This window comes from Mus caroli, unplaced genomic scaffold (assembly GCF_978045245.1).
Source record: "Mus caroli unplaced genomic scaffold, Mus_caroli_1 scaffold_12, whole genome shotgun sequence".
NCBI classification, from domain to species: Eukaryota; Metazoa; Chordata; class Mammalia; order Rodentia; family Muridae; genus Mus; species Mus caroli.
Genome location: NW_028227267.1, coordinates 118587187 through 118601569, shown reverse-complemented (window position 1 = coordinate 118601569; position 14383 = coordinate 118587187). Strand labels below are relative to the sequence as shown.

The 14383-nt window shown below is 46.2% G+C and overlaps 1 protein-coding gene across 1 annotated transcript in view; it reads left to right on the top strand.

Annotated features, from left to right (window-relative positions):
- Positions 1 to 6265, top strand: part of Slc15a1 (solute carrier family 15 member 1) — a 44491-nt gene extending 38226 nt beyond the window's left edge. The window contains exons 20-23 of the mRNA XM_021181978.3: positions 14 to 122; positions 940 to 1083; positions 3318 to 3425; positions 5117 to 6265. Coding sequence (XP_021037637.2) covers positions 14 to 122; positions 940 to 1083; positions 3318 to 3425; positions 5117 to 5308 — 553 coding nt within the window. The 3' untranslated portion in view covers positions 5309 to 6265. The remainder of the gene's footprint in view (positions 1 to 13; positions 123 to 939; positions 1084 to 3317; positions 3426 to 5116) is intronic.
- The last annotated feature ends 8118 nt before the right edge of the window (positions 6266 to 14383 follow it).

Genomic DNA, 14383 nt, shown 5'->3' with positions numbered 1-14383 from the left:
CTTTTTTTAATAGAAAACACTACACAATAAACACCACAGCGGTGGCACCAAACTGTCTAACTGATTTTAAATCTTCCAACCTTGACTTTGGCAGCGCGTATACCTATGTGATCCAAAGGGCGGTTAGTAGCTCATCCCATCCCAGCCTGTTCAACCTCCCTGAATCCTCAGTCATGCAAGGCGAGCTCATGATTAGCTAGAGGAATTAGGATCTGTAAATGGTCTTAGAACCAACCCAACTCACCGCTAATTCTCTGTTTTAGCATATGTGTGTGTGTGTGTGTGTGCATGTGCGTGTGCATGTGTGCGTGTGCGTGCGCGTGCATGTGCTTGTGTGTGTGTGTGTGTGCACGTGTGTGTGCGTGTGCTTGTGTGTGTGTGTGTGTGCACGTGTGTGTGCGTGTGCTTGTGTGTGTGTGTGTGTGTGCATGTGCGTGTGCTTGTGCATGTGTGTGCGTGTGCATGTGCGTGTGTGTGTGCGTGCGCCTGCGTGTGTGTGTGTGTGTGTGTGTGTGTGTGTGTGTGTGTGTGTGTAGTGGGGTGGGGTTCAGAGAGCAACCTATAGGAGACTGCTCTCTCTTTCCACTGTGTGAGTCTCAGGGATCAAACTCAGGTTGTCAGACTTGGTGGCAAGCGCCTTTCTCTGCTGAGCCATCTCACCGGATCTCTCAGTTATTGTTGGCTTCAGCAGGCTTAGTTCCTGTTGGCCAGTATTTGATGCCTCCCTCTGGGTCGTGTGACTTCAGGACTGAGTGATGACCAGGGTCTTAGCTGGCAGGCTTCCAGCACCAAATACTTACGTTTAAAATGGGCAGTGACTATGTAGATCACCTGTTTAGCCTTAGAAGGTCAGCTCAGTGTGTCCATATGAACGGTTGTTATTCTAAAGCGTATCTCTGCATCTCTCTTGACGGCCTGCTGGGTGCTTTGATGGTCCAGAGTGATGGCTGCCTGGAAGTGAAGGAATTTGAAGACATCCCACCCAACACTGTGAACATGGCTCTGCAGATCCCACAGTACTTCCTTCTCACCTGCGGCGAGGTGGTCTTCTCTGTCACGGGACTGGAGTTCTCTTATTCCCAGGTTTCTAGTTTCTTGTTCCTTCCTCCCTGATGGCTGCGATTTGAATCTGGGATATGTGTAGGCTTAGAGGTCCTTTTGTTTTGTTCATTCTATAAGACAGGGTCTTCGTACGTAGCCCATGCTGTCCTCCAACTCATCATCCTCCTGTCTCAGGCTTTCAAGTACTAGAATAGTAGGCATGCACTACCACTTATGGCTTGTTTATGTTTTTTTTCTTCTTCTTCTTCTAAGCATCACGGATACTTTTTCCTGCTGTGATAAGAAACCAAGGCCAAAAGCAGCTGATACAAGTGAAAGTTTACCCTGGCTTATGGCTCTGACCAGAGTCCATCATGGCAGTGAGACTAGCAATAGGCAGATGTGGTGGCCAGAGCAGAGGCTGGGAGTACACATCCTGGACCACCGGCACAAAGCAGAGAGAGTGAGCTGGGAGTGGCTCAAGGTTTTAAACTCTAAGAGCCCACCTCCAGGGACATGCTTCCTCCAGCAAGGCTATGTGTACCAATGCAGGCCGGGCGTGGTAGAGCACACCTTTAATCCCAGCACTTGGGAGGCAGAGGCAGGAGAATTTCTGAGTTCGAAGCCAGCCTGGTCTACAGAGTGAGTTCCAGGACAGCCAGGACTATACAGAGAAACCCTGTCTCGAAAAACCAAAAAAAAAAAAAGTGTGCACCAATGCCCAATCTTACCTGGGACATTTCTCATTCAAATAACCACAGGTGTCTTCCACAGAACAAGCACCATGAGATTAATAAGGTCTCTACTCAGTGGGAATATAGCATATATATATGTATATATATGCTATATATATACATATATATATACATATATATACACACACATATATACATATATATATTACACTGTCTATATTGTATATCTATGTAGATAGATAGTATAGGTAGATAGTAAATATCTATATATAGATGTATAGTATCTATATAGGTACATGTAGATGGTAGATATTGATATAGTATCTATATAGATATAAATAGATAGCAGATATCTATATATCTACTATATCTAGATATAGATATAGATATAGATACATAATCACACTAGACTAGATACAAGACTAGAGTCTAAAGGTTCAGCACACCAAGGTCTGCTGCCAGGGTCATAGCTGCAGATTCTGCATTTTATAATATCCCAAAGGCAGTATCTAGGCCTTTAAGTACTTGACTGTGTTCCAGTTATATGTAAGGTCCAGTAGGCATCTCTCTTTGACTCCCAGTGACATCATTCAATCAGATCTACTGCTAAGAACAAGTGTAACACCCTATTTTTCAGGCTAGAGATACAGCTCAGTTGATAGAGTACTGGTTTAGCTTGCACCAGGCCGTGGGTTCAATCCCCAGCACTGTATGAACCAGGTGTGGTGATGAACTCCTGTGACCCCTGCACTGGGGAGGTCAAGGCAGGAAAACCAGTTCAAGGTCATCCTTGGCTACATAGTGAATCTGGAGGTCAGCTGGGACATGTAACACCCTACTTCAGAAAAAAAAAAAACATTTTGGTTTGGTTTTTTGTTTTGTTTTTGCTTGTAAGTATATTAGGTTAATTAGACAAATTTTATTGGTACCCCAACTAGAGCTTTAATGTCTAAAATGTTTGAAAGAAAGAAAGACAGAAAGAAAGAAAGAAAGAAAGAAAGCTAAAATCATTGCATCGTGGCCATGTTCTTTTTCAGCATCTGTAGTAGTTATCTCCTTCTGTGAGGACCACACTGTCTGACAAAGGCAGTGCTGTGATGGGCAGGGAAGAACTTGAGGAAGGAATATGGGGGTCACAGCAGCGATGCCACAGAGGAGCGCACAGTAGTCTTCCTTTGGGGAGAGCATGGCTTTGCCAAGAAACTTGTGAGGCAAAGTCCACGCACCGGTAGGTCTGCCTGTGTTACTAAGGTAACACTGTAAGTGTGTGGAGAGAGGTGGCCTCTGCCTCAGGAATGCTCCCTGTCTCATCACGAGCGTTCCATCCTCCGTACATCAACCGTCAGAGAGAGAGAGACCTCTGCTCTCTATGGACTTATCCGCATATTTATACTAAGAGCAGAGCCAAGCTAAGGAGCTGAGGGTGTCCTCAAGTATCTTTGTGCCTCAACCTCCCAAGTGCTGACCTCTAATCTGCACTTCAGGGGTGCTCGGCAAAGTGAGCTGGTGGGTGGGTGGGTGGCGTTCTCCTGGCTTGAAGTGGGAATCCAGGTTGTAATGCATTCTGCGTTGCTTCCGCAGGCTCCGTCTAACATGAAGTCCGTGCTTCAGGCAGGCTGGCTTCTAACTGTGGCGGTCGGCAATATCATTGTGCTCATCGTGGCAGGGGCGGGGCACTTCCCCAAACAGGTACGGATATATCTTTTTCCTTCTGTAGGTTTGTTTGTTTGAGACAGGGTCTTTATTTATTTATTTTTTTAGATTTATTTATTTCATGTATATGAGCACACTGTCACTGTCTTCAGACATACCAGAAGAGGGCATCGGATTCCATGACAGATGGTTGTGAGCTACTAGGTGGTTGCTGGGAACTGAACTCAGGCCCTCTGGAAGAGCAGTCAGTGCTCTTAACCACTGAGCCATCTCTCCGGTCCTTGAGACAGTGACTTATGTAGCCCATGTTGCCCTCAAACTTGCTGTGTAGACGATGACTTTGAACTTCTAGTTTTCTTGGTTATTAATGGTCATCACCATGATCCTCCCTAGCTATCTATCAATATGTATCCATTTGAGTCACTGGCTGAATAACATTACCAGACCAGTCAGCTAGCGTTATCACCAGTAGCACCAGGCAGAGTCTCTGAAGGTTTCTGTTAAGTGGAAATTGACACCAGGTTTGCCATATTGAGTTAAATAAAGTCCATATACTCTAATGGGGTCCACTAGAAAAAACCTTCCATCAGTTCTGTGAATTCAGATTAAGAGCCCTACACTAGTCATATGGGCTAGGGGTATAACTCCACGGAGAGTACTCTCCTAGCATACACAAGGCTCTGGGTTCTAGCCCAACACTGGAAGGAGAAAAAAGGAGGAAGGAAGGAAGGAAGGAAGGAAGGAAGGAAGGAAGGAAGGAAGGAAGGAAGGAAGGAAGGAAAGGAAAGGAAAGAAGGAAGGAAGAGGAGGGGAGGGGAGGGGAGGGGAGGGAAGAGAGAGAGAAGCCAGATTCCTTGTACAGAAACTCCATAATAAGTTAAAGATGTTCTTGAGATTTTTATAACTTTCCATTTAAAATAAAATAAAGCACAGGCTTGTATGATCCTCAGAGCTTTTGTTCAGCCTTGTTGCACACAAGGTTTGCCTGGTGGCTTCCTGTCACCAGAGCAGTAACACTGTTTTCTGTTTCAGGAATGGCTATGGGGCTTCGTGCTCTTGAGCTCAGACATTGTCAAAAAATATGTGCATATAACTGTGTGTGTGTGTGCATGTGTGCACACACACATGCACATGTGTATGCATGTACACATATAAGTTATAGATAGATAGATAGACAGACAGACAGATAGATAGATAGATTGATAGGAGGGGCTGCTGTATATATATGCACCATGCACCTGCAGGTGCCCATGGAAGCCAGAAAAGCATTGGGTCCCGGGAGCTGGAGTTGTAGGGTTTGTAGGTGTGTCAGAACTACAACCAAGGACTTCTGGAAGATGCTCAGCCTGTGGAGCAATCCCTCCCGCCCATGTTCAGCACACCCATCTTTCCTGCCTGTGTTCAGCACACTCTTTGTCTTTCGAGGCCAATACTTGTTCCTTGCTGGCTCCCCATCTTTCTGGCACCAGCCTGAATTTCAGAAAGTTCCTCTCACCCTCCCAAAAGTCTTTTTTCCACATTCCATGTTAGCAGGAAAGTGTTAACTGCTTCTTGAGCATTTGAGAAAATCCAGCCAATGTCTCTGTTGGGGGCCTACATCTCCTAGTTCCACTTCAAAGTATCTTCCACCTAGAAGTAGCAAGAAGATATGCACGAGACATCATGTTAACTATGTTAACCGTGACCTGTGTTTGTTTGTTTTCTTGCTCCACCTCTGATTCCTTCAGTGGGCTGAGTACATTCTGTTTGCCTCATTGCTTCTGGTTGTCTGCGTGATATTCGCCATCATGGCTCGATTCTACACCTACATCAACCCAGCAGAGATTGAAGCACAGTTTGATGAGGATGAGAAGAAAAGGGGCATAGGAAAGGAAAACCCATATTCTTCATTGGAACCAGTCTCACAGACAAATATGTGAAGGGCAGAAGGCAAGTGGAGAATGATCCAAGTCCAACGTGAGCCCTGACCTCTGTCCAAGGGACAGGACACTCCACCACAGAGCCCTCATGGAGAAGACCTCAGAAGTGTGAGCCAGAATAATAACAAAGCAGTTTTCTAACCAACAGCTGTGAACCTGAAACTCTAGGGGAGCCTTTTTTTATTTTTAAAAATTTTTTAAAAAATTTTTTTTGCTTGTTTGTTTGTTTGTTTCCAGACAGGGTTTCTCTGTGTAGACCTGGTTGTCCTGGAACTCACTCTGTAGACCAGCTGGCCTCAAACTCAGAAAACCACCTGCCTCTGCCTCTGCCTCTGCCTCTGCCTCTGCCTCTGCCTCTGCCTCTGCCTCTGCCTCTGCCTCTGCCTCTGCCTCTCTGCCTCTGCCTCCCAAGTGCTGGGATTTAAAGGCATGCACCACCATGCCCGGCTATAATTTTTTTTTTTAAGACAGGGATTCTCTGTATAAGCCTGGCTGTCCTGGAACTTGCTCTATAGACCAGGCTGGCCTTGAACTCACAGAGATCTGCCAGCCTCTTCCTCCTAAGTACTGGGATTTCAGGCATGCACCACAACTGCCCAGCTAAAATATTATTTATAATATGCACTTTCTGGTTTGTCTTTGTTTTTTTAAAACTGGGCTGTATCTTACATTTCTGCCACGGAAATGAACTTAGCTCAGATTAACTTAATTTTGAAAAGGTAATAGTACTGTTTTTTCTAACAGTTTTATGAAAATAATATTGAATTTACAGAGGGCTTTTTTAATAGTGTGTAATGAGTATCAACTGATTCAAGCTAATAGCTTTACCTTGGGGTTTTTTGTTTGTTTGTTTGTTTGTTTGTTTGTTTTTCTAGTCTCCTTTGCCTGACCTCTTTTTAAATTATGTGTAATTCAAAAGACTGTTCAAGTGAAGGTTAGTCATGAGTTGTGAAGTTTCACTGGTCTGAAATAAATTCTAGTTCTTAAGAATATGTGTTTGTGTGTCTTTGGTATGGTAAGAAACTTTCCTATGCTGTCTGGTTATATTACTGAAACATGCTCATTGGTTACATTATTGATACATGCTCATTGGTTACATTATTGATACATGCTCATTGAGATGTTTCAGAAACCAGCAAAGCATTAACAAAGCAATACCCACAAAGGGTAAACGTCAGGGACACAAAACATCAGTTTATTTCTTCTTGGTCCTGTTTTTTCTGGGGGTGGGGTGGGTGTCTTTTAGTACCGACATCTTTCTGTGTGCACGTACTTTTACATCCCATTGTGGTTTTCTTAGATTCATGACTATTTGTCTACTTTATCCTTCTAAAGTATTATGAACTAATTCATCCGACAGCCATTTGGCACTTTTTTGTTTTGTTTTGTTGCTTGTTTTTGTTTTGTTTTGTTTCAAGACGGCATCTCAGCCTGTAGCCCTAACTGTCTGAGTTCACTGTGTAGATCAGGCTGGCCTCCACCTCACAACCACCCACCTGCCTCTGCCTCCCTTTACAGCTGTGTGCACTGTGCTCAGATTACTTGTTTATTTTAAACTTTTTTTTCTCTTATTCTTCTCTCACACATGACATCCGGACCACAGTTTCCCCTCCCTCCCTCCCTCCCTCCCTCCACTCCTCCAGTTCCTCCCATCCCCTCCCATCCCCTTTCCCCCAGATCCACTTTTTTTCTGAGAGAGAGAGAGAGAGAGAGAGAGAGAGAGAGAGAGAAGCAAGCAGGCTCCCCAGGGATATCCCTGAACATGGCCTAACAAGTTACAATAACACTAGGCACACACCCTTGTATCAAGGACAAGACAGCCCAGTAGAAGAAAAAGGGTCCCAAGTACATGCAAAAGAGTCAGAGACACCCCCACTCCCACTGTTCAGAGTCCCACAAGGACACCAAGCTACACAACCATAAGGTATATGCAGAGGACATAGCACTGACCCATGCAGGCTCTGGGATGGTCACTTCAGTCTCTTTGAGCCTTTATGAGCCCTGCTTAGTTGAGTCTGTGGGCCATTCTTATGGTGCCCTTAATCCTCTTCTGTGGGGTTATCCTGGCTCTGCCTAGTCACTTTTTGTTTGTGTGTGTGTGTGTGTGTTTGCCATGTTTGTATGAGTACCCTCAGAGGCCATCGTTGCACATAAAAGCTGCACAGACCCAAAATCTGAGGAAGAACTAATGAGATTATTACACTTAGCTGGGCAATTTTCCAGCTCTGTAAGGCGGTCCTAAGAGCCCCTTAAGTCAGACCCACGGGCTCTTTTCTCCGAATGCTTTTCATTTCTCTCCACAAACTCTGACCCAATCAACCCTGGACTCCTCACCTGCCACACACTCTGGTCGAGTCAGCTTGACAGGCCGAGAGGCTTGGAAGCTACTCACGAGGCAAAGAGTTTCACGGAAACTCACCTCCTGGAGTCTGGCGTCCTCTCTAACCCATACATTAATGTTCCATTCCCGAGTTAGTCTGGTGTATGGATCCACGTGCTCTCTTTTAGTATTATCTTATTATAAGTGCCTTTTAAGATGGAATTCTGACATAGCCAAGCCTTCACCAGTGTTCCAACAGTTCTAGAAAGTCTTTGAGCTGACCATGGGCTTGGAATTCAGTAAGAATGTTGCTATTTAGTGACATTCAGAATTGCCTCTGGCATTACACTATCACTTTGAATAAAAGCTAGGTCACTGCCCTATCCAGGAATTTACCATCATCTAGGAAGAAGGAAGTTTCAGACCTAAGGAGAAACCAGAATAGATACTTAGAACTATAGATAGCTGAGTTACACCCATACACACGTATTTACAATGGCCTAAGGGAAAGGTGGACTATACAATAGACTAAAATAGGAACTATGGCAAGGGCATGAAGCCCTTGACCCTGGCTTCTAAGATTAAGTGAATCTTAGGTGGAGCTCCTTTTGATCCCCGTTGTTAACAATGAATTCTATCCCAGGTGGTTCCTGTTAGACCTTCTGTGTTTGCATTCCTCTGTTTTATGTAAGAATCCAGTAACCTCTTTGTACCTTGCTGGTGTGTCACCCAACTTCCTTATTTTCTTCTGTATAAAAAGTTTGATGCTCGATTTGACAAATTACATTCAGATTCTACACAACCTCTCCTGTGTGCATCTGTCATTCCATCCGACACTTTGCCCACCCGAGACTAGAGACCCATTCCATGCAGACAAAGGGGCCCAGAGGGTCTGCAGCACTCACCCTGGAACACAGCACACTCTTCATTCCCAGGTCAAAGGGAAGACCCTGTCCAGCCCTCCCCCCAGCCCTGCCTCCCTTTCACACCTCTCCCCCTAAGAGTTTCGCTGATACTTCTCCCAGACACAGTGGGGTTCCATTGCATCTCTGAGCTCCCAACATGCCAGAAAATTCCCAGACTTCCATTTTCCACTTTTAAAAATACTTGAGTAAATGTTCAAGTTTGACTGCTGCTGGCTATTTTAACCATAGGCAGTATGCATTTTGCAAAACAATTATATTCTTACCTTTTTGTTACAACAAAAGTTGAACATACACTGAACACTGGGCATGTGCAGACAGCAGGCTTAGCAGTCTTCTAGTGCAGTCCAGCAGCTGTCCTATAGTGTGGGTTAGGATTATTCCACTCACAGAAGACAAAAGAAAAAGTAAGGAGGGCACCAATCTTTTTTTTTTTTTTTTTTTTTTTTTTTTTTTTTTTTTTGGTTTTTCGAGACAGGGTTTCTCTGTGTAGCCCTAGCTGTCCTGGCACTCACTTTGTAGACCAGGCTGGCCTCGAACTCAGAAATCCGCCTGCCTCTGCCTCCCGAGTGCTGGAATTAAAGGCGTGCGCCACCACACCCGGCGGAGGGCACCGATCTTAATCTTTATGATAATGGTGAGTCAGCCTTCAAGACCTTCACTTCTGACATAAGAAAACTGAGAAAGAGGACTGGAGAGAGGCTTTGCCATTCAGATCATCTGCTGTTCTTGCAAGGACCCAGGTTTGATTCCCAGAACCCACAGGTAGCTCACAAGCATCTAAACTCCAGTTCCAAGGAATCTGACGGGGCTTCTGGCCTCTGAAAATTGGTGCACATACACACATGCAGGCAAAACACAATAAATAAATAAATCTAAAAAAAAAAAAAAAAAAAAAAAAAAAAACCTCTGTGGTGAGTCTTTCCCCAGGATGCTATAGCATCTACTGACTACCACAACCTGCCTGATACCGTGAGATTATAGCATCTCCTGTCACGTGACACAGCCAATCCAATGGCTGAGGCCATTTGAAGGGAATAAAGCAGTGTGGCTACTGGGAGCCTGCTAGACCAGTGTTTCCAGCACCCTGGGAAGGACACCTACAGCTGCCTTGTGTGGGGATGAGAGACTGGAACCCTGACTCAAAGGGCAAACCAAGGAAACAGAGCTACCTTTACCATCTCAGAGGGAGGCCTGTCCCCCCCACCCCCCCACCCCACCCCCACCCCCCGTGAGGCAGTGCTATTGGAAGACACTAACTTCCTCTCCTGGAGCCTGATTGGAGACACCGCCATTGCCAAGAGAGGTCATGGAGAGACACTCTGACCTCAGAGGGCAGCAGCTGGGACAGAGGCCAGTGAGGGCATGGGAGAGCAGTCAGTGACAGGGCTGGAGAACTGTAGGAGCCCAGGACAGACTACAGGACAGCAGGAAGCCTGGTTTATCTAGTTTTTAAATTGTGGTAAAATACACAAGAAATAAAACTAATCATTTTAAGGGCACAGAATCCTGGCACAAGTCACACCAACACTATTATCCAAACCATCTCCTCCATGAGTCTCCTCAAGACCTTTCCCAGCAGAACTGAAACCCCGTGTTCACTGAACACCCGTCCCGACTCCCCTCTTCCGGGCCACCGCAGTAAGAAACAAAACGGCGATTCCTTCTCACTTCTACTTCCGCTCACCTGCACCCTGTGACTGGGACCTTTAGCAGGCTTTCTAGAGTAGCCTGGGTGTTCGGGCTCAGCCGTGATGAAATGCAGCTGCTAACGGGGAGACCTAGACCTCTAGAGTCCCAGCTTATCAGCGAGGCCACTGACTGCTGCAAGCAGGAACGAGGCTCTCTGGCATCCTGCAGGTACTAGCAATTTCAGAGCACTATGAGTTTTCATTTGATTTATTGTCTGTTTTGGTCTAACGAGACTTCTTGATTCAGTCGCTCTGCTTAAAGGCCCAAATGGAACAGCAGCTGAATGTGGTGGGCTGCCATTCTGGTTCCCTGCAACAAAGAGTCCCACACTTCCTAGGGTGAGTAGCCTGAGAGCAAGAAAGGGGTCGCTAAATCTGGCAAAAGCAGACCTGTGTGCTGGGGAACCAACCCATCCGTAGCCCTGAGCCAAGGGTTCTTACTCCTTGTTCCCAAAGCTTAGGTTGCCTTCTGGTCTCCAGACTCACAGAAATGCTCCGTACCTGAGCTGACATACTGAACAGTGACCAGCAGAGGGCGCCAACAGTCTCTTCCCCAAATTGTACCTGTGAGCAGAACTTCCTTTGTTGTTTTGCTTTGTTTTTGTTGTTGTTGTTTTGGTTTGGTTTTCGTGGAGGTATTTGTTTGTTTGTTTGTTTAAGTCTGGGGTCTCACTATATAGACTTGGCTGACCTGAACTTCACTAAATACACCAATCTGCTTTCTGAGGTTAAAAGTGTGAGCTACCAAACCTGACAGAAGTCACTCCCAATTTGAGCAGCCGCTGCTATTCAGCCTCAACTTTAACTCCAATATGACTGGCCAAAACTTTGATAAGACCACTGACATTCAGTGACTCAAACTGCAGTAAGCTACCAAAAGTTCTACCTGGGTTGTTTTACAGTTTATAAACCTAGAGAGAATTTATGGTAGGTCCCATTTGACTTCTAAAAACCACAACCCACAGGTATTCGATAATTATTCACAAAGAATCACAGCGAGCATCCAGGAGAAAGTGCAGTGTGAGCCGGTCACAGAGTGAGCAATGTCCGTGTGTCTGGGAGTCCATTATCCCCAAAGAGCTCGCAAGAAAGAGGAAACAAAGCAGTAAGTGGGTGCTCTGGGTAAGAAAAGCAAGCGTGCATCAGCTTTTGGAGGCCATCGACCTCGGAGCAAAGCTGGGACCCCATGACACAGAGCTTACCCCAGGGGAGGTCCTGGAGGCACCCCAAGTAAGGTAGAGAATTCTGACCAAAGTGCGACCAATTGAGGATAAGCTGTCTGTGGATTTGAAGCACAGGGGAGACTGTGAAGGCGCTGTAGGCTATGGGAAACACACACACACACACACAGGACAAGACTGGGCAGTTACCCTCTGCAGGCAAACACTGCAAATCTGACCCACCATCCCTTGTCAGCTCTGTGTCAGCTCTGTGCACCTGCAGACATTGCCATCACATCTGAAACGGAGCAGTTGTGAGGTGGCCAGCTGAGCTCATTCTTTGTAAAAGTATTTTTTATTCTCCTGATGTGATTGTTATCTCAGAGGCTTACTACTTCTGTCTGCTAACAGAAGCCTAGTCCTGGAAGCTTCTAGCCTCTGTACAAGCTAATCTAGGCCTAGATGTTTTCAGCCTCTGAATAAACTCACTCTTTCTAGTCCTTTCTGAATTCTGGATGGTTGGTCAACTCAGCTGTTCTGGCTCCAACTCTTCTCCAAGCTGACTGATTCAATCTGGCTCCTCTCAGTTTCTGACTGAACTGCTCTGCTTGGCCTCATCCTACCTCTGGCAATCTGTTCTAAGCTTCTGGCTCCTTCTCATTCTCTGACTCCTTCTGTCTTCACCTGTGTCTAGCTTGTTCTCTCTCTACAACCAGTCTCTGTAAAAGTCTCCCAGTAAAACTGCCTCTGAGTTCCAGGAACTGACTGAACGTAGCTGACTAGAACTCAGACATATGCATGCCTTTGTCTCCTCTGAATGCTGGGATTAAAGGCATGTACCTAAGACCTGGACTTAAGTTTTTCTTTACCTGAAACTGGCTCTGGACAGGCTGGACTTAGAGATCTGCTTGCCTCTGTCTTCTGGGATTAAAGGCATGTCTGTATTCCAGCCAAATCACATAGACCTAGCAGGTCTTTGGATGTGATCTCTTATCAGAGCAGCCACATTCTAAACTAAAATTCCTCTACAGTTCTTGGTTCTGTTGGTTCAACCGTTGCGTATGGGTCACCTATCCTGAGCCAACTGAGCCTTAATTCAGCGTACATCTAAGATCCAAACCATTGTGGTAGTGTAGACAATAGTCCAGTCAACAAGGAAGCCATGGGCAAGATATTGCAGAAGGTGCCAAGGATTTAAGACAAGGCACACACCTAAAGATGTGGCTCAGTTGGTAAAGTGTGTGCCTGTCAATGCCAGTACAAAGACATGAATTCTGTATAAATAGCAGAATGCTACTGGCTGGTAGAAAGGAAGCTGAGATTAGTTATCTTCAGAGGATCTTGTCAGGATAGTTAGCCATCCAGGTCAAGACCGCAGACCTGAAGGGACATATTCTGAAGTTCCAAAGAGCAAAGGGAATTCCTTGTTTTATGTTTCCAGAAGGAGTGGTGGTTAAAACTGCATACCATATGACCTAGCCTGTGTGCAGGAGTCATTAGGCCCAGAGACCCTGAAAGTAAAGTTGTAATTCAATCTTGTCTTGGGACTGAGCCTGGGGTAGGGGGTGGGGAGGACTGGGTTTGCAGCTGTAAGTGGGAGGGAGTGTTCAAGGCCCCAGCAGAAGCTTATCAAAGTTGTGGAGATGGAAAGGCCGCTGGGGGTGTGGATGGTTTGTGTGGGGAGAGAGAAAGCAGCAATTAGAGGTATTGTGACCTGACAAGTTGGATCACCTTTCACAGTAAAACCCGATGATGGTACTTGCTCTTGATCCCAGCACATGGGGTGGAGACAGGAGGTCAAGGCTTCACGTTATCCTCAGCCACATAGAGAGTGAGACCAGCTGCCCACATGGAAGGACAACTCAGGAAAGGACAGCGGAAAGCATGTTAGCCTCAAGGAATGAGGAAAGCCATTGTAAGGACCATCCTCTGAGCCAAAGCTCTGCCATCTTCAGTTCATCTGGGCCTGTGCACCAAAGATCAATAGCTTGTTGACTATTAAATGGTCCATCCTGGAAGGAGGGCATGGTGAGAGACATGAGACTCTGAGTGTCCAGCAACCCCTCCCAACCAGTTATTTGCCATTCTGTTTGCACGTGGCCTCCAGGTCTTAGGGAAAGGCTGGAAGGCATAGATGGGGAAGGACTCAAGGAGAGAACTCCACCCACACAGTGATGGGCGGGGCATCAGGCATGCCAGGTGCCAATCTCCCCATGTGGCTCTTTTAAAGTCACCTGTATCCATTGCTCTGTAAGAAAACCCAACAAACTGTTTGGTTCCTCAGAATGAACCTTGGTGCCACCTTGGTTTGTCTTTGGGAAGTGGAAGGAGGCGGTAGGTGTTTGCTTCTCCCCAAGGAAAGGCCTTTTAGCAACGGAAGTAATCACTTTCATAGCTGGAGGCAGAGAGGCAGGACACAGGGGACATCTGTTGGAATGCCAAGAGGACATGTTTAGGGCCTTTGAGAAGTTGCAGGAGACCATCACACACAGTCGAGAGCAAGGGCAGGGGTTGGGGTGGGGGCAGAAGGGACTGTGTGTTCAGTCACGGGTTTATGGGTCATGGCAAAGACATAGGCTTCTCCTTGAAAAGTCCCACACCCTGGCCAGTGCTGAGGTGGGATCCCTCCAGCTAAAGAAGCAGCAGAAAGCGGTCAAGCATTGAATCAAGATCCCCTCATGACCTACAGAAGGGCTGTTCAGTCCAGAAAGGTGGCATTAGGACTTTCAGAGTGGCCCATCCTAAGGCTCTGAATGCTTTGTTTCATCTAGCACTCAAAGGAAGTGGGCCAGCATCTCCTGGCTGCCCCTGAGGAGACCAAGCACATGGCAGTTAAGCAAAGTGTGGGAGCAACATGTTTGCTCCTACAGGAAGGTGTTCTATCTTCTCTCCCCTTCCCTTTCTTCTCCTCTCCCTCACCCCTCCTCTCTCCTTTTCTTCTCTCTCCACCTTCATTATTCAGGTATTTGCTTAACAAAGTT